Here is a 25,370-nt window from a genome sequence, read left to right on the forward strand (position 1 = left end):
ACAAGTAAACCAATTCTACCTTCCCAGTAATTTGGGACTGAACTGCCTCTAATTCCCCAAAAACCTGCCCTCCCTCAAAGCCTCCTCTTCCCACCTCCAAATAATTAACAGACTATTTGTGACTGCAAAAAAACCCTCAGTATTTGCTAACTTTTCAGAGTTGGCTTTCTAAGAAAAACTATATTGTTCCTTTGTTTCTCTAATTTACCTTTTTGCCAAAGGAGATTTTATCCATCTTTTCAGATTTAAATGAATCGCCGCTTTTTTCTCTGCCTGAAGATTTTGACATTTTTTCCCTTGTCTTTCTCATTTGGATAAGGAGACTCACACGGACTTTCACTTTTGCGCTTTGGGACCCCCACTAAAATTATAAAAAAGAATCATGAAAGCTTCTTCTCATTGAGGGTGGTGACTGCTTTGAAAGTATTAATAAGTCTACCTACTTATGCCATTTTCCTCTTTTCGTCTCTTGGTTAAGTCTGGTGGTACTTCACGGTCATTGTTTGAGCGATCCTAGAACCAAGAATCGTGAACTACATTGATCAAGAGTTTATGTTTTTGTTTTAATAAAATATTACTCTTACACAAGAAGGGCATAGCTAACTAGCATTGGAGAGTATCTGCCATAGTTTCACATACTTGGTAAAATGACATGAAAGACAAGCAGAGCTGGCAGAAATTATTAGGCTGAAGATGCTTATTACTGCAGAAGATTCACACTTTAAGATGAAAATACCAGTTATCAGACTGCCATGCAACAAACTAGTACTTTTAAAAAGGCAACAAAACATGCTACTGTATATAATAGCATTCCAAACTAGTTTTAAAAAAATTACAAACCCTTTTCCGCTCTTTCCTGTCCTTCTCATCTTTTTTCTCTCTTTCTCTGGATCTTTCCCTTGACTTGTCCAAATCTTTCTTGTCCATTTCTCTCCCCTTACTCTTGGACAGCCGTGGAGCATGATTAATGTAGAGCTGTTAAATTAAGGCAATATTACTAAAGATTATTAGTTTGCCAGTATTAGCATCATTTGCTTGATTGTTTATTTAATGAAAGATAATTGGTAGTTAGACCCAAAGTCAAAACTGGTCAGCAGTCTGGATTATGAGAGGTAAAATAAAAAGAGCAGGACACAAATTATGCAAAGATTTCGATTCCTGGCTGTATAAAAATGATCATTTAAACCCAATCAGTGAATTCTTGCCTCAACTGAGACTCATTAGTAAATTTGTAAATTAGTAAATAGCTCCAGTTCCTTATACAGCTCTATTATGAAGACCTGTAACTACCATTACAAGAGTCCATATATGAAAAATAGTAACTAGACTTTCTCTACTGTGAAAAAAATACAAGCCTCTACACAATCATAGAAATTTTGAATAGTTTTCCCATCCACTGATAGGCAATCGATGACAGTGAACAGAAGTATAAAAATAAAACCAAGCTGTAAGTTTACTGGTCTTTTCTGCCTCAGCATACACCATGCATAGATTATCCTAAATTATTTTTACAAATGTAAAGGCTGTACATTCTTTACTTCAGAAAGTGCCCCAATTTACATCAAATAATCACAACTGACTATGAAATTTGTCTAACTATTGGTTCTAAATAGCCCAGAAAACCATATCGTCATCTGAGAATGATGAAACAACTCAAAAAGACTGGAAAATGATGAAATAATGTTCTCTGCCTATTCTTTCTCTGCCAAAACGCCCAGAGGCAATAAAAACAGACAAAGATCAAAGATATGCTAACTTTAAATAATTAAAAAGATGACCTTACTTATGCAAGCTGTTAATATGGAAATCCATTATAAAAGAAAATATGAAGGAAGTAATCAGATGTCTAACCTTATGGCACTTATAACTGTGCTACAAGCTTTTTAAAGACATTATATGTATTAGTCAGCAGAATACGGACTAGAACTCATTACGTAACTACACAATTCTAGATACACCTTAGGCATGAAAAGAAAGGTGAGGCAAAAGTCAAGTATTTTTACATGAGGAAATCCTTTGATATTCAAAGGAATATATGAAAAGAGACAACCATCAGTCTGAAAATTGAAAGAAACACATTTTTTAACACCATCAAATATTTCCAATTTCAGTTGGCTCAGAAATACTGCCATAGCAACGCAGAAGTAGATTCTTTAAAATTTCATTGTGGAAAAGTTGTTGATCAAATGAAATAGACAAAATGTTTATTAATAACAAAGAGCAAGAGAATGAGAAACAATCATCAAAGTGCTTGTCCAAAAGGTACTCCTGCTGGGTATAATGACCTAAATGACACTCAAGATTTTATAACTGTAATGCTTATTCATGTCTTAATATTACTTATGAAACTGACAAAGGAAATTATATATTACTGCAATACTCAAGGATTTCCCTAAGGGAAGTATTGCCCAATTCTCTTGATTAAAAAATTTTTTTTTTATTACAAATGAGCAGGCACATGCACACACAGCCTCCACAAGAATGAAGTTTTTAACTGTCTAACTTGAATTCTGTATTGCAAGGAATTGAGAAAACTAGAAATTCTTAGTTTAGAAATGTACCCAATTCTATTTCTTCTTTCTAACCTTTAAGAACAGTTTGGATCACAGTACCCTTTTCTACAAAAACATATCATCTCTCACTGCATAGAGAATAAATGCATACAACTTAGCATGGACATTCCAAGTTCTTCACAATCTTTGCACAATTATGTCCTACTATGAAGCAATTCAATGTATTCGTGTTGTGACTACCACTGCTTCCTAACACCCTGTCCTTCCCAGCAGTTCTCAGGTGCTCCCTTTTATCTTAATCTCCAAAGACTAAAGACAGCTCAAAAGCCATTAACACTTCAACCATCCTTCAACTCAATTTCCGGTGAACTCTTGTATTATTTCATATAAACTTTTTTGTGATAGGTTATTTCCTATCAATTTCATGGCTTTTGTTTTTGTCCATACATAGTTTCCATATGATTGGGGAGCTAATATGTCTTTTCTACCTTTACACACTTCCCAGTGCCTTGTACACACAGTGAGTACTCAATACAAGTTTGCAAAATAAAATCATTGATTTGTTAAAGTGATCTGCATGTAGCATTGTTGGGTTTTGTTTCTGATTTGCTTTTAGTTTCGGCATTGGGATCATTAGGTCCAAAAAACAATTTGATAATTCAAAATCTGTTTAAGAGAACATTGCTTTTACTTAGGCTACAATGTATAAAGATGGGCTCAGAATTCAAAGCTGAATTGTTTTTAAGGTGGTTATTGTTGCCCTCTTAAATTACAGAGCAGCCTGTGGCATCTTACTACACTGATGGACAGTGACTTCGTGGGGCATGGAGGGGACTCAGTAATATGGGTGAATGTAGGAATCACACTGTTTTTCATGTGAAACCTTCATAAGAATGTATATCAATGAGGCCTTAATAAAAAACATTACAGAGCAGCCTGGTTAAAGTAACAAGCTTTCCTCACACTTTCTTCATCAGTATAGCTGCTGGAACAGCTAGGTGAAAACATAACTGACGAAAAGTGGAAATATGTCAGCTGGAGTTTGGGGGTTAAAAGGTGAACTGAGAGAAAAGATTTAGATACTGAATTAGACTTAGGCTTTTCTCCCTTTAATTAATCTTACTTGAAAGGACAAGTCCATGTTACTTTTACCACTGATTAGAAGGTGAAAATAGTAAATAATTTAATAAAAAAGAGGGTCCCAGGGACAAAACATAACTAAAAGGTTAAACAAAGGAGGGAAACAATTTTATATGTATGAGTGACAAGGTAACATGAAAAAACAGACACACGTCTTTCAAATCCTCTAAAAAGTAAGAGCTACCCCAGGAAACAGTGAGTTTATATAGAGCATCGATTTTAGAGATCAAAGCCCAGCAAAATTTTGTAAAGACATTCATATGCTATTAAATTTTCCTAGACACATGAAAACGCAACATCAACTCCTACGCAGACCAGTAAACACTGGATGTTTGACCAAAGGCCAAAGGCATTAAGAGTTCATCTCAAATATTTACTGATCACCTAACCATATTGTCAAGGTACTATATACTAAGCACTAAGGACCTGAAAAGTGGTTGATTCACAATTGTTAGAAGCGTATTCATATGCCATTTTCTAATTTTTCTGACTGAATGTGGAATAAAACTACTGAATTTTAAATGCCCACAAAAATCACCATCTTTTTTAAAAGGGGGAGGACAGACCGACTTGAATCAGTGTAATTTAAACAAGATGAACTCACTACAGCGGCTAGGAACCCTTTCAACTACTGTTGAAGCAGGTGCTAAGGATCAAGGAGCTATAATTTTTGTTGCAGCATTTTTTCATTGTGGTAGGAACATTTGAGGAACCTTAATTTTAGTCCAAGATTTGGCACTAACAACTTATATGCCACTGAGAAAGGATCAAGAACTTAGTTTGTCGAAAAAGATGCTACCACCTGCTCTATCTACCTCACAGCGCTGTTATAGCACGAAATGAGATAACACATGTTCATCTCACATAGGTTTTATTTTCAAAAGATTTTCACAAATATAAGAAACTATAATATTCATCAACGATCAGAAAATCCAGTCACCTGTAACAGCAGCTTTCAAACTGCTTTAAAGCATGTTTCAGGGAATAAATACTCACAAGGTAACATTGTTAATCCATGAATTTTAAATAGCCCACACAAGCCACTGATGGTTAAGACTAACACAAACAATCTGGTTATGAAAACCTACTATATTGCAATACATATTTAATTCAGCCAATAAAAAAGTTACTTTAAAAGAAAGCATTCGCAGTACAGCTGATAGTCTTGATTAATACAGGACAGGACAATCTAAAAACAATGCTATGAGTTCAGAACACAGGCACTTTGGCTAAAGTGTTAAAAATTAGTCCTCATTTGCCATTGATATTTCATTATAAAGCTACAGAGCTAAAAGCAGTAATGTCAACTGATTTTGTTTCAAAATTTCATTTTGCATCGGTCCACCAGTAAGAAATCATACTTAGCAGATAGAAAAGGAGGCAAAGTAGAAAAGCAGAGTGAAAAGAGGGTACAAGTTTTACCATAAAGACAAAATAACAGGAAAAATGGACAATTCAACTGCAATAAAATGAACTCGTAATAAGATACACAAACTGCACATTATTCTTCGTAGCAGAATACTCAAGAAAGTAGAATAATAGGCAAGACTTAATACTGACATGTAAACACAACCATCAAGTTGAGTATTCAACTCCTGGAGAAAGGTTGGTTTACATTAACCATATTTCTTGATATTACACAACTGCCAAAAAGGTAGCTTGGCAGAGGCAATAATATAAGACTTTTATGGATTGAGATGGGCTCACTTTTTAGAAAGTTGTGTGAATGCATCAAATTTATTTTTTGGTCTTTTGCATTGTCTAAAGACAAAATCAACTCCCCAAAACAAACCAACAACCCATTCCCCAAATGTTAAACTTATTTCCAGATTTTGAAGCATAATAGGATAATGCATAACACAGCAAGTAAGGAGAGATTATAGGAATGTCCCCACATCACACACATTTGGTAACAATCTCAGTAAAAGAGGCCACTCTCATCCATTGTTTGTAATAGGAATTTTTAAAGGTTATTCTATTAGCGTACTGAACACTTACTAGGGCGAGGGTCATCTACTAAATAAATGAAGTAAATAATTTTTTGTTTTACTTAGGCGTGATGATTTTAAAAGACTCAAACCTTTGCTGAAGACTTCTTGAGTTCGATGATACTGTCCTGCAGAAAATGAATGGAGATGACAGGTGAGCTGCCATAGTTCTCAGAACCCAGAGGAACTTTGGGAAATATGGCTGTAAGCTGGAAATAAACCAGCTACTTCTTGCAAGGATAAATCTTATGATGTCATTATTATACGAATATCAACAATAAAAAGCAAAAGCAAAACCATGTAATGGAATTGTAATGTTGAAAAAACAATTGTATGCACTCAATGTAACAAAACTCTTTCTCTGCTCAGAATTCAAAAATAAATGTCAATGCCACATTTTTCATAATACTGTACTTATTATAAGTAATATTAAGAGTCTTAAGAAAGCAAAACATTTTTCTGCACAAAATGTTTAAAATAGTGGAGGTCACTGTGGAAGAACAACATTATCTTACATTTTCATAGTTTGTAATCAGGAGGCTTCAAATTTTACTTCAGTTGTGACTCTACCATACACATTTTTTATCCTTGCCAGAAAACTCAGTGGCATTACAGTAACAAGAAAACAAAAAGGTATTCCATAAGAGAGTAATCACTTTTTTTGCAAAGTGACTCTGATGGTGAGTCTCATACCTCCCACAAAAAAAAGCACTTAAAAAAAAGAAACCAATTAGAGTATTCCACCACAGTGCTCTTGACAAAGAATTAGTTAACTTACAGTTTTAAAAGTTCAACATACTGCAAATTCAAATATTCCATGAAATTAGATGACTTTAGAATTAAAATTAAATATGGAGCAAGGAATGGCTACCCCGAGTCTTCAAGAAGTCTACACCCACGATTTTGTGCTGCAGTTGAATGCCTGGGATTTCTCTGCTGGGTGGTAGGACTGGATGCCACATCTGCTTTTATCGTACCGCAAGGTTCAACTTGTTGGGAAACCAATGGGTATAAACAAACCTCCAGGGGAAGATACAACAGAAGCTGCGTGCTCACTGAATACACACAACTACAGGAGAACTGATCACCAAGGAGACTTTAAAATGGAACTCCTTTCAAGACTCCTTCTTAGAAGGCACACATCGGTAGGATGCTCATCAAGAAGCTTGATGAATTCAGAGGTATCTTGTTTATCCTGTACCATCCAGGAAGTCTTCAGTGCTATAAATTCTTCAATATTTATGCTGAAAAATATGCTTCATTCTGCTGAAAAGACTCGTTTGCTTATAGCTACCATTGCACCCCAAAAATGACTGCTTTAAGCAGTGAGGCACTTCTGGGTAAAATTTCTCTTGCACTTTGAAATGCTACAAAATTAGTGCTAGGTCCTTGAAGTTTTAATATTTTTCTAATAAAAATACTCTATAAGAAAAAATATCAGTCCACCAATACGTAAAAATTTCATTTTCTAATGCAACATAAAACCTCCAGTGGCTCCAGTGAATACTTGGCACAAGACTTGAAGGAAGTCAGGACACGTATTCCAAACAGGTGAGCCTAACATGGACGCTGCCTTCCTCAGGCTATACTAACCTTTACTGTCAAGGAATACGATGGAGAATGGTGTGTATCAATTTTGTAGCGTTTTTGTTCTGTTGGGAAAAAGAAATAGTGACAATAAGGTATATTTCCACTTTTTCCAAATACTTAAAAAAAAACCCACCAACTTTTAGGTAATTAAGTATTACTTCCCCCAGTAAAGTCCCTAGATAACTTGCCAAAACAAGGAAATTGAAAACAACCATGCATTACAACATGCAAAGGTAAACAAATATAAAGAAAGGTAAACTTGCCCCTTTCAGGCACTGCAATGACTGATCGGGGAACAGGTGACTTTAAGGACCCAGAAATTGGTGCTTTTTTTCCTCCTTTAGCATTTTCCTTTGATTTCATTTCCTTTACTATATCTCTTTCTCTGGATGGCTCCTTCTCTCTTTCCTTTTCTTGAGCAGATTTTGATTCTACATTGGGGACGGTGGTCTTGAATTTCTCATCTTTAGCTTTTTCTTCTTTCTTGAATTTTTCTTTCTCTTTGCCAGACTTAGGTGTTCTTTCCTTCGTTTCTCTTGCTTTCTCATCTTTATTTGGCCATTCTTCCTTCGGTTTTTCTTTACCATCTTTACCAAGTACCCTGGCTTCTGGAGTCGTAGCTGGAGTCTTTTCTTTTTTCTCTTTTTCTTTCTCTTTCCCTTTCTCCTTGTCATTTTCTTTAACAGCTTTGCTGCTTAGGAATACAAATATGAGATTTTAGGACAAATGGTCATAAAATACACTCCATGGAATGTTTTAAATCATAAACAAAGGTTTCTTAGTGGCTTCAAAAATTCTAGAAGAGTAGCCCTTTGAAAACTAAAGAACAACTTTAAATGAAAAAGTACTTCTTTATCCAGTAAGTAATAAATAACCAAATTCATGAAGAGCAGATTAAAAAGAATGATTTAAGTGATGTCAGGCCCTTTTCTTGCATATGTTCATAACCTTGGGAGATTACAAATGAACATAACCAAAAATTATCCCACAAGTCAACTGAAGGTGCTACTATCAGGAAGTGGATTACTTGACTGGATGAATCACTTGCTGGTCTAAATCAGCACAGGCCTCTCTTATGTAAATAATCCTTACCCAGACTGTCTACAGCAAACACTTAATCCTAAAATGTTTTTTAACTTCATCACCTACCTTCTCCTGCATGCCACAGCAGGGAAAACAGAGTCAGTCTCAGCTTATACAAAACATAATGAGGATGGTAAGCACATAACCAAAGCAAGGGTAGATACAAAATTTCAAAGCCCAACATAGATGACTTTCATTTCACAGCATTCAACTACCTTTCATTCATGTCTAATGAGGTTCATCATGTAAGAATTCAGAATTTTGTATATCAGTGACACTTCAATAAAATGAAATAAAAAGAATTCAGAATTTTGACATATAGCACAGTGTTCCCACCTTTTAGAGCGACTATTTCCATTGCTTGAATTTCCTTTTGGTGTAGCACTAGAAGCTTTATTAACAGCTTTCACACCACACTGAGATCTCTCCCTTGATTTATCTGAAATAAAGGTAAGGATTTATTTGACCACTCCCTAAATGTAAATAAACTATAATTTCACAGCAAAATGATTACAGATTAATTAGAAGGAAATAAAGGGCTGATTACTTTTTGATAGTTACATACTCCTACTTAGGGAATAAAAAGTAATACTAAGCTTTCATTTTACTTGTCATGTGATACAAAACATTTCAGTTTGTTACTTATAAATTTCGATAAACAAGCATACCAGTCTCATCATTACTGCTTTCATCAGATTTAGATGCACTTCCTGTCGATGATGGAGAAGGCCCACCACCAGGCCCATTTTGTACACTGGCAACTGCAGTCCTCGGAGAGGGGTCTTTGTGATGAAACTCATTTTCAGTTATCATGTATGACTTTCTACTTTTCAACTGCCCCGAGTAGCTGGAGGTCACACAAAGGGTTTAAGTATACAAATACAAATAAAAAAATACAAACATGGGGTTTAAAAGAATAAAATTATCAAGTTATTCACTCCGCTACTTGGTTCCAGAAAATAAAAAATATTAATTTTCAGTGTTATTGAAGGTCTTTATAGGAGCCCTAGATGCTTCCTTAAAAATAAAAATTTCAGGGCTCTTGTCCCCTCCTGGCAGGAGCCAGGAGCTCCGTCCTCTCACTCTATCTCTCAATAAAAGCCTCTCCCTGGCTCTACCTTGGGTGTTTGCTAAGTTTGTTCTTTGACTCTGCGAACAAGAACCCCAGCACCATCTTTGGGAGCTTGTCCAGGATAGCCTTGGAGAAGCCATAAAACTGAAACTAGTAATAGAAATGGAACCCAGAATAGAAGTGCCCATATTCTGAGGCCCTCTCGACTGACCAGTGATGGGGACCTAACTGCACCCTTTACTGCACCCCCTCTCAGCATGAAGCAGCCAGAGTGGTCATTGCCCCCTTTTCCTAGCAGCAGCTAGGGTCTCTATCTGTAGAGGGGGAAATGAGACAGGGACCTTGGGTGTAGTCAGAGTAGGGTGAGGACCTCCAGAAAAAGCAAGGCAGGATATTTACACTCAGAGCAATGTAACTACATACAAGGAAACCCCCTACCAAAACTCTGTGTTAAACATTAAGCTCTAGAGTCATTCTTCTGTGAGATCAGTTCATATTCCCCAGATAAAGGAAAGTAGCCTGTTTTTTATTATGCTAATCATTTGCAATCATGTGTAAGATTCACTTTAGCATGCTAAAAGAGACTTAATGTCTCATCAAGGACAAACATCCTAAGACCACTTTTAACAAGTCCACACCCCTAAGCCCTTTATCAGTTCCCCAAAATCCTCAACTGCCTATAAATGCCCTAGACAAGCACCACCCCAGGCTCTCTGGTCCCCTCCTGGCAGAGCTCTGTCCTCTCACTGTATCTCTCAATAAAAGCCTCTCCTAAAAAAAAATTTTTCAATGTAAACTAATCCTTAAATGAAGACGCTTTTTTTTTTTTGCTATCGATGAGCTGATTAACTGATGGTGAAATGACATTTCCTTCAAACCAAGATATATTGGATGTGACTTTTGAAACTATCATCCAGTATAGACTGGAAGCTGATACTTGGAAGTGACAACTCTCACCAGCCTGTGGGAACATGAACGCATAATCTCCCATAATTTCCTGAGGTAAGGCAGAAGATAAACTTCAACACTAAATCATTTTAAAGTCTTCAGAATCCTTCTGTCATCCAGTCTCATAAATCACATTAAAGTATAATTGTGTTACCCCATAGCCAATGCATATAGATCTGGCCTCTTCTCTTTTTCTTCTTGGCAGATTTTATGTACTCTTCTTTCCAAAACCTGACCCAGATTCAGTACTTTTGGGTACCAAGGAAGTATTTTTGTTAGCACAATCAAGATATTCCTGATGTGAGTATATTCGCCTGTTTCAAGGCAATGCACCGATGCCTACAACAAACATTTTAAGATATGTCATTATAAAAGTCTAAGTATGGAGAAGAAAAAAACACCTTTGAGAAATTCTTTTTTTTTTACCTTGGTTAATTTGTAATGCCATTTATGTACAACATGACGAAAATTTTCATAGTCTAATTGATCAGCTTTATTTCCCCCATCAAATGCAGTTGCCCGTAATATAGTGAGGAATCCTGGATAATTTCCACATTCCTAAGGGGAAAAAAAGGTTTACTTTTCAAAGAAAAGTTCTGTTCCTCAAAATAGCAGAAGCTGAAACTTACGTAGACTAGATTAATGATTCCATGTGAAAACGTGATGCGTATTTGAATGATAGGTAGTGTTCATAGGATGGTTCAGCTTAGTCGATGATATTAATTTTGGAATGTCAACATAAGGTAGGATTTTTAAAAATAGCACTTTTTAATAATGAACAAATTGTGCTTAAATTTTAAACATTGTTTTACAGCTGAGTCTTAAACTCAGTTTCCTTTAAAAACTGAACAACCTAGCAATTACTAGAAGTGGCTATTAGAGACATGGATAAAATAATGATATTTATTAGTCCTACCTTTTCATATGTGGCTCTATCACTGTGCCACCTGGTCACAGTTTCTAACATGCAGCAAAGAAATCTCCCATATCGACAAGCTTCATTTTCAGTATAGCTTGCGACTGTGTAAATTATGTCAGAGAAAACCTACAAGAAAAAATATTTGAAAAATAAAAACAAATCAAGGTCAAAATTAGTTCAAAATACTAAAAGATCATGCTATAGCAAATCATAATTAACTAACAGATAAGTTTTAGTCACAATGTATTGTCCCCTTTGATACGCACAATTTCTGAGACCTTTAAATATTTTGGCTTTTGTGAGGGAACAGCACATTAATAAAGCAATGACAACAAAATTTTTATTTAAAAAGCTGATTAACAATGACAGAAGAAAAAAACTACCATTATTATTACATCATTCACTGCTTTAACAGAGACTTAGACACAGATACTACCTGGGGTTAAAGGAACAGTAAGGAGAGAAAAGGCTAATAGAAAACAGAAATAGGCAGCTGACATGCTGTAACGTATAGTACATTTTTAAACCATGAAAATGCAGTAATTTATTACAAAGAAAAAGCCAGATGCAAAAAATTGTGAATGTGATCATACTGAAAAGCGTCCCTGCTTTTTTATGTAGGTGCAAAGGTGTATTTTGAGGGTAAAGTTAAGAGTGGAGAAGAGAGTTCTACCTATTATGACAAACATATAAACCCAAATGTTAAAAGATTAACTAGAGGTGCTTATTACATATCAGGCACTATTCAAAGTACTTTTGCGTATAGTGATTCATTTGATTCTCACAAGAATCTTATGAAGCAGGTGTTATTATCCCACTTCACAGATAAGAAAATTGAGGCACAAAGAGGTTAAAAACTTGCCAGAGATCATGTATCTAGAAAGTGGCAGTTAGGATTCAAGTTCAGGGCACTTGGCTCTTGGGTTCATGCTTTTAACCAGACACACAGTAACACCTCTATAGATTATAATGTTTAGCTATCTTTGTGTGAGACTTTTTTTAAAGGTTGCAATGAAAAGAACTTACACGATCATAGCAAAGAAGTGTGGAAAAATTTGGAGTTTTCTGTTGATGCACCAGTTCAACAAAACGAGCACAGTAAACAGCATCAATTGCTAAAAAAATACATCGAGGAAATATACACAGCTGTAGAAATTTTGTGATGGTCTGATTTTTGGTAGATTCTAAAAATAAGGAAAGAATATATTAAGTGGTAAATTTCGTCCTCAAGTGCCTCAAAGCCACTAAACATAATAACAACATATTAATTTTACCGTAGAGAATGCTATAGAACCACAAACTATAGTTTGTAACTAAAGGTCATGCCTGGGATGAGACTTGTTTTCACTCTGAGGATATTTTTCTACCTGTAATTTCTCCAGAAGTGTGATTTTATACAGAAAAGTTGAATGATAAGCTGCCAATATTGTAGTTGTAAGTTAATTTCGCCAGCAAGCTAAATCGGTTCATTTAGTGAACATATGAAGTCGACTCTGAATTATGAGTAACCAAAAATTGGGATAGTGAACACTGAGTCGAAATAAAAACACAATACACTTCAACACCTCCAGAATTATTAAGGTTTGCTTTCGTAATTCAGCAGCAGCAGGAATGTAACCATTCTAACTTACTCGCTAAAAGCCAGTTGTCCTTTTCCAGTTTCAGTCTCTGTAGAACTCGCTGTACATGTTCCATCTGTTTTTTTTCTTCTTCAAGAAGCTTGTCCTGAAGGGCAGTACAGCGCTCCTTCTCTTTTTTCTTTTTATTTGGAGGCTACAAAGTATAAGTTAGATACTTCTCTAAGTACAGGCACATTACCTCCCTTTCTTTTAATTAAAAGCAGAGATAAATGCTGATATATTATGTCAACAGGGATATTTACGGATGTTTACCTCCATTCAACAAATCTAAGACAAAGTCATCCAGTCCTCATACACCATCAAAACAGGCTACCTTCCCAACACTGGTACTTTTAGTCTAAGGCATGGAATCACCTTTGACTCTTCCTTCTTATTCATTCCAAAATCCCAATTGCTTACAAGTCCTGTGCTTTCCCAGTATACCTCCACCAGTCTACGTTCTCACAATGAAATACCCAAAAAGCCACTTTGCTGGTTTCCAGCCTAATGCTAGTCGTTTCCCCCACTAAATGCATCCTTTATGCTGCTGTCACAAGTAATCTTTCTAAAGTACCATTTTTACCATTATTATTTCCCTGCTCAGGAATTTAAAATAGCTCTCAATTTTATCAAGCCTTCTCTTCTAACTTTCATTGCTCTACATAATCTGACTCTATTCAAATTATCCCTAAGCCAATTCACTACAGTAGAAGTGGTCTCCTTAAACCTTAGACTACTTTACACCGTTGCTGGAGCTCTAGAGTGGCCAGTCTGCCTCCAAATTTCCAAACCTAATTTACCTTCAAGGCCCATGCAGCTCAAGACTTACCTCTTCAGTAAAGTCTTCTCCGAAAGAGTTCTCCTTTTAGGAATTCCTATTGCTCTTGCAATTGCAATTGTAAAATGATCACACAGACCATGTAAAGTTGCTAACCCAGCTCTCAGTAGAAAAGCAAACTCAAAAACTTTTGACTGATGCTAACTTCCAAGTACTCATCCATACCCATGCTCCTACCCAGTGAGAGGTCACCACTAAACCCACTTAAGAACATATGTAGCAAGAAGATCATAGCTTGTTAGTACAAGTTTAAACTATGGGAAATGCTGAACTAATACCATAAAGTTATTACACTTGAGCTACTAGAACAAAAACCTACCATTTCCTGATTGTCATCAATGGCTTTCATCTGGACTTTAAGTTTATTGACTTCCCGTTCGTAGCTGGTATGTGGAACTGCAAGGTCATACATCGTCAATGACCAGAATGTGGCATAAAATTGAGGGCTGATGTCATCCCAGACCTCGGAAACATGTAAGGAGACCACTGCTTCATGGACAGGAGCCATCACCATTTCACATGATGTAATGTACTTATGAACTTTATGCTGCTGTTTACTTCCCTTTTCTGATTTTTTAAGTTCATCATACTTTGACTAAAGATAAACACACACACACACACACACATTTTTACAGCGGTCACTTTCATAGTATAAAAACCTATGTTCCCTTTTCAAGAGTCAAAAGATGACCAATCTAAACAGCTGTAGGAATTCTACTTCCTTACCAACATTGATTTTAAAATAAATCATCCCTGGAAACTGCTCTAATCTTTGCTCCTGGGTGCTCATTAGGAGCTTTTCAGGAAATTGTTACTGAACCCAACCTGTTCAGTAAGGGGATAGGTATGTGTGCCTCTTGCCCTTTCCCCCAACCATACTCTCTCTTACTGCTGCACAAAGATTAAACATACAGGGTTTCCACTCCGGCTTCTGAGATAGTCAAGGGAACCAAGGAGCGGGTCTTAACACTAACGAAGAGGCAGAATGGAACTAATAACAGCCAATCTGGACAGAATGTGTTATCACTACACATACCCATATTGCCTGTTACAATTTCTTGATGAAGCTGGATCAATGCTAAGAAAGGTTATGAAAAATTTATCATAAGACTGATAAGTAGGGTGACCAACTGCCCAGTTTTGCCAGTGACTACGAGGTTTCCAGGGATGCAAGACTTTAGTGTTAGTACTAGGACGTCCCTGGCAAACTGGAACCAACTGGTCACTAGACTGCAAAGCTAAACACGACTTCCTGTGAATGGCTGTGGTATATTAGAGTTTAAAGGGTGTGGGAACTGACACTATGGTGGGTTTTTATTTTGTGGCCCGATTGGTTTACCCTAATTTGAGGGGGTGTGTGATGGGGGATGGGGGCATGCCAGAGGGAGGCCATACTCTTAGTTGTACAAGGGAAGAACCTGTTAGTACCAGAGGGGGGTGGGAGGGGTAAAGGATGGGACACTACAGTGTGCATGCCAAATGCAAAGAAGAAAATAATACAAAGTAGAGTTGTATATATATATAATACAAAGTACTCACCACACCCATGCTCTATGCTATATATATATATATATATATATATATATATATATATATATATATATATATAATACAAAGAATTGTCTCTCTCTCTCTATATATATATATAATACAAAGAATTGTCTCTCTCTCTCTATATATATATATAATACAAAGAATTGTCTCATGTCCCTCAGTCTCTTGAGGATACAAGAGCTCTCACCCAAAAAATTTTGTTTGGGTTAGGCATAATCCTGAAGATGAACCTAGGAGGAGACCCAAAAAGAGTTTCTTCTTTATGTTAGAAAAACACTTAAATCATTCATTGTTTGGGCTAAACATGGAACCCAGAACTAGAAGGTCAGAGGTCAAAGGATCCACTTCCAGTTTCCATCATGGCAGAACAGTCTTGACTCCCCACAGTCCAGCTGCCTTCCCTCCTAAGTATGTCTATACCCCAGGCTCACGAGACTGAAGAAATACCAAGTGCTTTTGGTTCCAGACGGTATCTCAAGCAGGCTCTGAGAATCTTAAAATTATTCTGGAAGTGAGAAGATTTACCTCCTCCCACCCCATTTTAGAAAGCACACTGATAACTACTGAGACTACACAGGTGACTATGAAGAACATTGCTTACAAGAGAGAGGTCCCAATTACAACAGAGACCTAAGAGCAGAGCAGCTGGGATAAGAAAGGGTTTAAAAATTTGAGGGTAGGTACTATCAAGAGTAAATAATAATGACTCTATGTGAGCAGAATGATATCATCTAAGGTTCTAATAAAACATAGCATAGGGTTGAAACAACCTGCATAAGATTGTTTATAGCAACCTGACTTAGACAAGATCTAGAATATGAAATGGGGGAGAGCCTTTTTTTCAGACCCACATTGCAAGGTGAGTCTCAATAATTATAAGTGAAAATTAGGTTATAGGAATGAGAGGGTTATAGGATAGCCCATCTCCCCAATCCTCTTCTAAGTCGGTGACTTGTTACTAGGTACTCCCCTAGTCCCTATCTTGTTAAAAAACAACAACAGTTTTGATCAGAAAAGATATCTATGCTTTGTATTTACCTACAATGAGTATTTGTCTAAAGTCAGTTTAACTCCCTCTTCAGGCTCACATCTTCAGTCAAGCGGAGAGGCATAACAGCTCTACAGCTCAACGCACTGGGACCCTAGATCTATGGAACAGAACTGATACCCACAATTATTGCTGTACTTCTAATTACTATTCAGAAAGCTCTTCCTGGCCCAATATTCTGAGCAGTGTTTGGTCAGCTGAATTATTTCCAGGAGAGAAATCAGTAGTTAATTTATGGAAGGGACCCAGCAGTCCTCCAATACTCATTCTCTCATCAAAGGCTTTACAAGACAGGCTTTCACTCAAGAAGCGAAAGCAAGGATCCCCAGGAGGTTGGATACTCCTCCAAAGTGCAGGCAAGGTTGCCAAGAACTCCCTTTCCAGAAGACAGAATACAGCCAATGGGGAACAGACTTAGCTCTGACTGAGCTATCTAGCCACCTCTGTATAGTTGTTTTCCTCCTCAACCCTGACAGGCAAACGACATTTATTGTTTAGATTTTTGTAATTCTTAAATGACAAAGACACAGTATTTTACACAGGCTACAGAAAAGGTAGCTACTGGTATGAATGACTGGCTCCATTTTTTGACCTGGAAAAGTTCAGCCAACCTCAGGCAGCCAAAGTGTTCACTATCACAGATTAGTGTGTTCACTTCTCAGTACAGCACAGGGCAGGGCAGAATTCCTGAGATGAAGCAATCCTCTAACCTCACTCCTTCAAGAAATCAGGTCCCTTGTTGTATAGCTGAAACTGATCTTCTTGGGGAAGAGGGGGAGCAACAACACCGGGTATAACTATGCAAAGGGAGCATACCATTTTTGGGATTGAGAAATTCTAAGAGGAAGAAGAGGCCTTATCCCCTTCCCCTAAAGAGTATAGCACAGAATTGCTGCACAATGCTGAAGTGATAATTAAATCAATTAGCATTTAGTCAATTCTTAAAGGGAAGTGTGAGACTGCAGCAGCTGATATGTAAATACGAATAGCTGCCCGCTGATTGCCTAATCAATGAGAACCCAGAATTTCTCAGGGCCTTCCCCCCCCCCACTTCTACCGCACAGCCCTGTATTCCCACTGGGAACAAACATGGAATCCTAGTTTAAGAGAAAAGACCGAGCTCTTTCCCCAACCCATACAGTTACAGACTTTAAAACAACAAATAAAACAGAAGGGGAAGAATCCAAGCCTGCACAAAAGTGAAGAGTCTGCTGGGGCTCCAGTCAGAGTGGGGAAGTATCACAGTTTCCAAATGAGCACTGGCCATGGCCCAAGGCAAAAGGAAGAGTGAATCACCATTAGTGGGCACTGCTTTGCAGGAAAGCATGCAGGTGGCATAGAGGAGTAGAGGAGAGGGCAGGCTGTCTCCTTTCGCCCACATCCTTACTTGAATTTCAATACAGTCATTACTGGGCTATCCTGCTAGGAAGGCTCTAGTTTACTTCTGTTGTTATTTCATTTATATGGAGATAAATAAAACAAGAACCAGGAATACACCTTTCCCAGGTATTACACCACTGAGGTTGCAAGAGTTTTTAGAGTACTTGCGGTGGTTAAGTCTTTCTCTCCATCTGTCTTTATGACTTTCAAAGCACTCTGCATATCAACAAGTCAGTTATCTGACAGGATATTATCAGTGAAGGAAAAGGGCTCTGTATTCAACAGGAGTGTTTTTCAATAATGTACCACATTTGCCTAGAACGATCTAGTGCTTGTTAAAAAAACAAACAGCAAACAAACAAATTCCCCCGGGTACTATTCAAGTTTCTAAATTACAATTTGGGAACATGGGATTGAGTTTTTAAGATGCTTCCCTGGTAATTTTCATCTACACTAATGTTTGAGAGCTGTAGTTCTAGAGGGTCCACAAGACATCAATCTGATCAACTGGTGATGCAGTAACAGTAAAATCACACAAAAAGTAAGGCTTATTTTCTTAAAGGGGCATTCTCATTGTATACTGCTCAGAGCTGAGTATTAACAAAGAGTAACTCCAAGAGACACGATCTACATCTATGTCAGGCTAAAATGCATTTACAAATAAAACAGGTAAGAAATAATTTGAAGTCATTCCTGAACGGCAGCAGAGAGTATTTATTTATCTTACCGAAATGTGCTGTGCATACATTGGCCTAGACAGGAAAAATGCTGCATCGTAGGGTGCATAAAATTCATTACAGAGCACATCAATTGAAGGTACTCGCTTTATGTAATCTTCTGTGCTTAGATTAGATGTTAAAAACCAACCAAATTGCATCAGGGCATCATGACACTAAATTTAAAAAAAGACAAAAGACGAATGCTACTGGTTTTTACAAAACCAGTGTAAACATTTTCCAAAACGATTAAGATATGTCATTTTAACAATATTTTGGTTAACAATCACAAATTCAAAGTTCCAACTTGAAAGAACTTTAGAGACAATCTACAAACATACTCACATTACAAAGAAAATAAACGCCAAGGCCCTGAAAAGTTGACTAATCTAAGGCTTTAACAGTCAACAAGATCTCAAGTTTCAAACTATTCTTGACCACTTTTAGTAGCAGAATATATTTACCTAAATCACATACAACAATTTTATGTATATAGAAGTCAATTCTACTGTCCTTGATAGATGAAAACTTTATAAAATACATGTGGATCTCTTTTTCTCTTGGAATATAGTCGGTGATTAAAAAAACACCTTGTAGGCTAATCATAGGTTTTGGTGCTTAGTATGCAGAAATATATTTTATTAAGATCACATCTACTTTGTTGTGATTGAAATGTCAGATTTCCAGAAATCAGGTAAGATATGAAAGCAAACAACTTGAAGTTATATGCTTGACTGAAAACCTTATACATAATACATATATATATATATATATATATATATATATATATATATATTCATACACACACACACACACATATATATATATATACACATATATATATCACATATATATATATATATATATATATATATATATAAACACATTATCCAAGGGCCATCTCTTAAACATAATTTGCACAAATAGCCCCTATATTTCCAAAATATCTATTTTACATTAGGTCTGCTTCACATTCCTATGATGTGCAAAATGGCATTTTTCAAATTATATAACATTCCATATTTTCCCGTATTAGGATTTTTAAAAATCCACATAAATACAAAAGCCACTTTAACTTGCCTGATCATAGAGCTTTCCCACAAGTTTCAAATGTTTCTCTCCACCTTCCTGAAAGTTGACCCCATTTCTCTGCTGAGCCATAAGCAAATACAGAGGAAGAGCAAGGTCGTGGTCCAATAGTGCATCCTTTAATCTCTGGGAAGATTTTTTAGTGTTTCTGATCTGGCCAAAATAGCCACCCTGCACAAAAGAAGACAAAATTTACCAGCATACAGTACATAACACAGGCCATCTGGTTTGAAGACAGAAAGAAGAAAAAGTTCAGTTACAATTCAGTTCAGGAAGATTAAGAACTCACATACTTGCAACATTCCTTCCCTTTCTTCACAAATTTATTTCAGTGACAGTGTTACTGATTATAGTCAGTGGCTGAAAGATAACTGATAACTGAATTAAAACTTCTGCGCATTCTCCATTTTATACCTTGCGGTCCCTTACAAAGGAAAAGGAATATTCTTTATTCCAAGTGGAGCATATTCAACAACAGAATAACTATGTTCAGATTTATGCCAGTTATATCAAGGACCACAGAAGGTGGTATTTATTTCTCTTACACATCTATTACTGTCTTTTATACTTTGCTTCGGCTGAAAAAAAAATCAAAACAACCAGTTTACCTCAATTTTTAAGGGGAGGTGGGGGTGGTTAGGAGAGAAGGGTACTATGGTTTTGTTTGGTTTTCTATACTTACGTATTTGGATTCTTCACTGTGAGAATATGCACACATTTTGAATTTAAAAAGTCAATAGACAAAAATAGCAACTCTCACCTCAGCTTTTAGCTGCTCTCCACCAGTCATGGCCTCTAGTTGCTCCATGGTCATTTCCTCTGTAATTTCTATTCCTGCCATTTTCTGTACCACTTCTTTCAATATAAGCAGGTCAAAACTATTTAGAAAAATAAGAAACAGTTTATAGTTGAAACTTCAAACATAAAAGTAAGAATATATTGTAATTAACATACTGAAAATCCCTAAATTATTTGCACACAAATATAGGGGTGAGGGGCTGAAGCAGTTTATATGGAAAAACTGCACTCCTAGAACTATACTGAAAAATACTTGGGGCATGTAATGTGTTTATGCTCAACTTTTTACTTGGAACTAATTTCAAACTTACAGATAAGATGCAAAGATAATAATAGTACAAAGCACACTGATACACCCTTTACCCCAATTTCACCTATTAACACTTTTACTCCTGTTTGCTTTATCATTTTTTGTTCTCTCTTCCTCCCTCTCTCTATAGACACACACACACACACACAAACACACACACACACCCACACACACACACACACAATTTTTTGAACCACCTAATAACTTACTTATTTAGCAACATCACTTAGGGGTACGTTCTACCCCTACAATTCCTAAGAATGTGTTTCCTAAGAACACAGCTATTCTCTTATATAACCACAACATAGTTACCAACTTAGTAAATCTAACACTGATACAATACTTTTATCTAACCTAAGTTCCTATTCCATTTTTATCAGTTGACCCAGGAATGTCTCATAGAATTTTTTAATCCTCCAGTACAGGATGGCCAATATGTATTCTTGTTGGCTAGAGCCATCTCTAAATAATCACACACTTGGAAGGAATGGAGGGAGGGAAGGAGAGGAGAAAGGAAATAAGGAAGGAAACAAAAGTATCAAGTTGTGGTATTTGGGCCTAAGGTGGAAGTTTGGTGGTCAGCCTTAACCACATTCATTACTGTGTTGACAATCATGCATTTTAATTCTCAAAGCTTAGGACTTTCAACAGAAATAACACCTTATAACTTCCAAGATCTTTAATTAGTTAAGTAATGAAGATAAAATGAAAACATTATTTCCTACAAAACCAGTATAGATGTCTTTCCAAAGGGAAAGCTACACATACCCAAGACGCAAGTTTAAATAGACAAAGGAAGAATTTTCTAAGATTCTTGTTGTTTTATCTTGCAACTTGACTTGACTTCCCTTAACATGATTTTTGAAACGAAGAGGGCCCTCATGCAAATTAGAATGCAACAAGTACCAATGCAATATTTTAATTCTTCTTTAAACTATCTTTTAATTAGATGGTCACAAAAACTATACTCACAGGACAGAGAACCGAGTTACGGACTTACAAATAACATGTTCTCCTGGCCTACAAAGAGTAAATAGAGTATATAGGAATGATCACTAGATGAGCACAGTATGAATGACACGCTGATAAAATCCTGAATCTAAACAGTACTTTTTTTTAAAGGTTTTCCCTAAACCAAAGTAATAATCTGTCAAGAATTACTTAGGTAATACTTCTTTGGAACACCAGATAGCTTTATAAATTTTTTCATTTTCTACCAGAAAGCTTTTGGAAACAATTTTCAGTTCCTTGATTCTAGTCAGTCTACTGCAGATGAGGTTTAATTCCCATACATACTAATTCAAACTTTTAGCACTGGTATTGGTCCAGAATAAAATATTACACCTCAGCATTTACAAAGAAAATGGGACACTGTCCAGAAGGTATGTAAGCTTTACATATCTCTAAAGTTCAAGTTCAATAATTAATAGTGTCTTAAAGATACCACACCTGCAAAATAAACATGTCCTTAACCAAATGCTTAATGTAAAGGTCAATTACTGTCCAGTAGCAATAATCAATAGTACAATATGTTTTGTCTTAAGAGGATTTACAATACACTATACTATTTATTCAAAAGCCTAACAGGTAGTCAAAACAAGTTAGTCTTTTTAATCACATATGTAGCCAAATATTACATTTCTTTCTGTAAAAAAAAAAAAGTTTATGTATTAAATTACAGTTTTAGTTACAGAATTCAATATAAGTGAGCAACTATTCTAATAAGACTGTAACAAATACATTTTCAGGATAATAGCAATCTCAATATCCCAATAATACCACCAGAAGAACTCAAATTACTTAATTTCATTTACATATAATTTGCTAAGAATACCTTTTGCCCGCCTTTAGCTGATTAGCCACATATTGAAGAAGACCAACAAGATCAATTGGGTATTTACGAAAAACCGCACCACAGAAACTAGCCAGACCTATATGAAATTAAAAAATAGGGCTTTTTAAAAACAGTTCATTAAACAAAAAAACACAATACTAAGTGTGTGATTTCTTCAACTAACTCAATTTCTAAAACAAAATGAGGCTGTAATAATTGTATTGCTAATGCCACTGAATGGAATTTTATAATAATAGCTAATATTTATTGAACATACATACATAAGCCAAGCACTGTACTAAGCCCTTTGTTAATTATCTCATTTAATCTTTGCAATAATCATCTCAGGTTGGTACAAACCTATCAGTGAGGAAAATTTGGGTAACTTGTTCATGGTCGCAGAGTTGGTATGGGATGGAAAAGTGATTCAAACCTATCTGGCCTGATTCCAGGGCTTATGATATTGCAGATCGCTCCATAGAGTTGTATGATCAACAAAACACCCGCCTCTAAAACGTTTGAGTCATACACACACAAAAATCTTTTTATCTGGGAACATGCTACTAGTTGTGGAGAGGCAAGGAAACAGGTAAAGCATTGCCAGAGCAAGAAGCAGACAAAGACCAATTTTAGCCAACAATCCATTATCACTGAATAGTGAGAAAACCCCAGTCAAGACAAGAGGAGGAGATCTGAGTCAAGTAATCCACAGCCTTTTCAACAATTATTTGCTGAGCACCTAAATGAACAAACCTAGGTCCTACCCTCAAGGAGCCTACAGTCTAGTGAGGGACACAGAAAAGTAAACTGAAATCACTATGACAAATAAAAGATTCCATGGGAGTACAGAAGAGGGACACCTAATACTGACTTCTGGTGGGAGCATTAACAGGGAAAGAGTTCCAAAGAAACTGACCTCTAAACTGAAATCTAATGAGCAAGTAGAGATGTGGTGGAGGAGATGAGTGGGCACAGAAGAGTATCCCAAGTAGAGGGAATAACACGTGCAAAAGGGCATGCAAAGTGCAAGTAGTTCAGTATTAATGGAACCTAGAATATTAGGGAAGAGGCAAAAGACGAGGCTAGTACAGTGAGTAAGGACCCAACTCTGAAAGAACTTACTTGTATGATTTCTACAGATTTCAGATTCTAAAGGGCAATGAGGATCTATTGCAAGATTCAGCTATCAGACACAATAGGTTGAAAGAAAAGTGAACTAGCTGCTAAGGTACAAGAAATAAAAAATATATGAAACAAGACTAGGTTTTTTGTTAAACAAGAGAAAATTTTTATTTCTTTTAAGATGACTGGAACCTCAGGATGGTAAAGATAATCATTCCTTTAAGATTAATTCCTATAAAATAATAGACCAGAAGGGAATTTTCATCTCCCTACCAATGCTTACCCAAATACTACCACAGCCAATATCGGCCTCTTGAGTTGGGAAGTACATAACATATAAACATCCTAACACAGCCAAGGACTTGGACATTCAGTAGAAATCAAGTGGCTAGATGTTCTAAAGAGCTCTTGACAAGTAGGTCCTTAGTACAGGTAGTAGAATACATCGAATGGTAGTCATGACAGATGAAAATTTCATCCTCGGAAAAATAAAAATACTTACTCTGAAGCCAGCTTGAGATGGTTGTATCATCGTGTTTCATTTTCTCCTTCTCTGGATTAGCTAACGCTTCAATGATACAATCTTTCATACATTAAGAAATAATTTTAAGTCACTATATCTCTAACAAAGACCCTTAAAACAACAACAAATGCTGCATCTTGGGAAAAACTAAGCTTCAAGTTATTACAAATTATTGAAAAATACACACACTGTAGTACCAACTTTTCTTTTTTAGCTTCTTTTCCATCTCTCAGCAAGCAAGGCAGATTCCACCTATTTCAAGGTGTTTAGTAAACTTAACATTGTGTCTCTCTATATAATGCACTCACTCACTCACTCACTCACTCACTCACTCACTCACTCACTCACTCCTGACTGGCCCACCTTCAGATCAGCCAACAGAATCATATGCAAATAGTTTCTAAAGGAACTCAGAATGAAAATAAAATGTTCATCATTAACACCTATGAAAAATGAAATGTACGCATTACTTCACTCAAAAGGATACAGGCCAAGACATCATAATTCAACGAAGTGAGATATTTCAATGAATCTACTACAGGTGTTATTAAGTTATCATACTTTTGTATTTGTGACAAGATCTGGAAGACAGCAACAAAGAATAGATGGCGTTAACTAATTAAAAGAGAACTTGGTGCTATCTAAATAATGGCTACACTTTTTATTTTTCAAAAGAAGTAATGCTTAAAATTTGTTTCCTTCCATTTTGTATTTATATACAACCTACTATTCTACCATTTACTTAGAAAATACTTTGTTAGGCTGTATTTTCCAATTAGCAAATAATTCCAGGGCATCTAAACTTGAATTCTGGAATTACAGAGGCTACTTTCATGCTAAATGTTTTAGAGATCTCAAAATATGAAAGTGTTGTATCTGAATCACAATGAAATGTTATTCAGATGTTTCTAATAACTAAATCAACAACTAATCCATCTCTTTACTATGTTTCAATAAATCAAAATGACTGATAGAGTGTTTTAAACAGTAGCACTGTTACATATTACTAGAAAAATATATCAATGTATTAAATATATTGTGTATCAAGTTTCGTTTCTGAAATAACCATTTGCTAAAGGTTCCACCCCAAGACTACCACACATTTTAAAAACTACATTATTTCATTTCCACCTCTGCTGATTTAAAGATAACAAACAGAAAAGTCCCTTAAAATAATGTTAACCTCAAAACGTACATAATCAAACAAAATGGTTGGATTGCTGTGGCTCAACTTTCCAATTTGTCTTCCAGAAGGCTTCACATTTTCCTTGGTTAGACGCCTACAA

General features: G+C 36.1%; 1 protein-coding gene across 1 annotated transcript in view; it reads right to left on the reverse strand.

Annotated features, from left to right (window-relative positions):
• Positions 1-245: 245 nt before the first annotated feature.
• The window catches only part of LOC130682650 (THO complex subunit 2-like), a 105,457-nt gene continuing 80,332 nt past the window's right edge, over positions 246-25,370 (reverse strand). Inside the window, exons 16-35 of the mRNA XM_057497496.1 lie at positions 25,280-25,364; positions 24,572-24,665; positions 24,064-24,144; positions 22,440-22,536; positions 20,258-20,375; positions 19,489-19,668; positions 18,420-18,584; positions 14,030-14,305; positions 12,885-13,026; positions 12,280-12,437; positions 11,251-11,379; positions 10,761-10,892; positions 10,489-10,673; positions 8,983-9,161; positions 8,651-8,753; positions 7,495-7,922; positions 5,734-5,828; positions 841-975; positions 444-513; positions 246-361 (exon numbers count right to left, since the gene is read on the reverse strand). Coding sequence (XP_057353479.1) covers positions 246-361; positions 444-513; positions 841-975; positions 5,734-5,828; positions 7,495-7,922; positions 8,651-8,753; positions 8,983-9,161; positions 10,489-10,673; positions 10,761-10,892; positions 11,251-11,379; positions 12,280-12,437; positions 12,885-13,026; positions 14,030-14,305; positions 18,420-18,584; positions 19,489-19,668; positions 20,258-20,375; positions 22,440-22,536; positions 24,064-24,144; positions 24,572-24,665; positions 25,280-25,364 — 2,968 coding nt within the window. The remainder of the gene's footprint in view (positions 362-443; positions 514-840; positions 976-5,733; positions 5,829-7,494; positions 7,923-8,650; positions 8,754-8,982; positions 9,162-10,488; positions 10,674-10,760; positions 10,893-11,250; positions 11,380-12,279; positions 12,438-12,884; positions 13,027-14,029; positions 14,306-18,419; positions 18,585-19,488; positions 19,669-20,257; positions 20,376-22,439; positions 22,537-24,063; positions 24,145-24,571; positions 24,666-25,279; positions 25,365-25,370) is intronic.

The sequence above is a fragment of the Manis pentadactyla genome, chromosome 2 (assembly GCF_030020395.1).
Source record: "Manis pentadactyla isolate mManPen7 chromosome 2, mManPen7.hap1, whole genome shotgun sequence".
NCBI lineage: Eukaryota > Metazoa > Chordata > Mammalia > Pholidota > Manidae > Manis > Manis pentadactyla.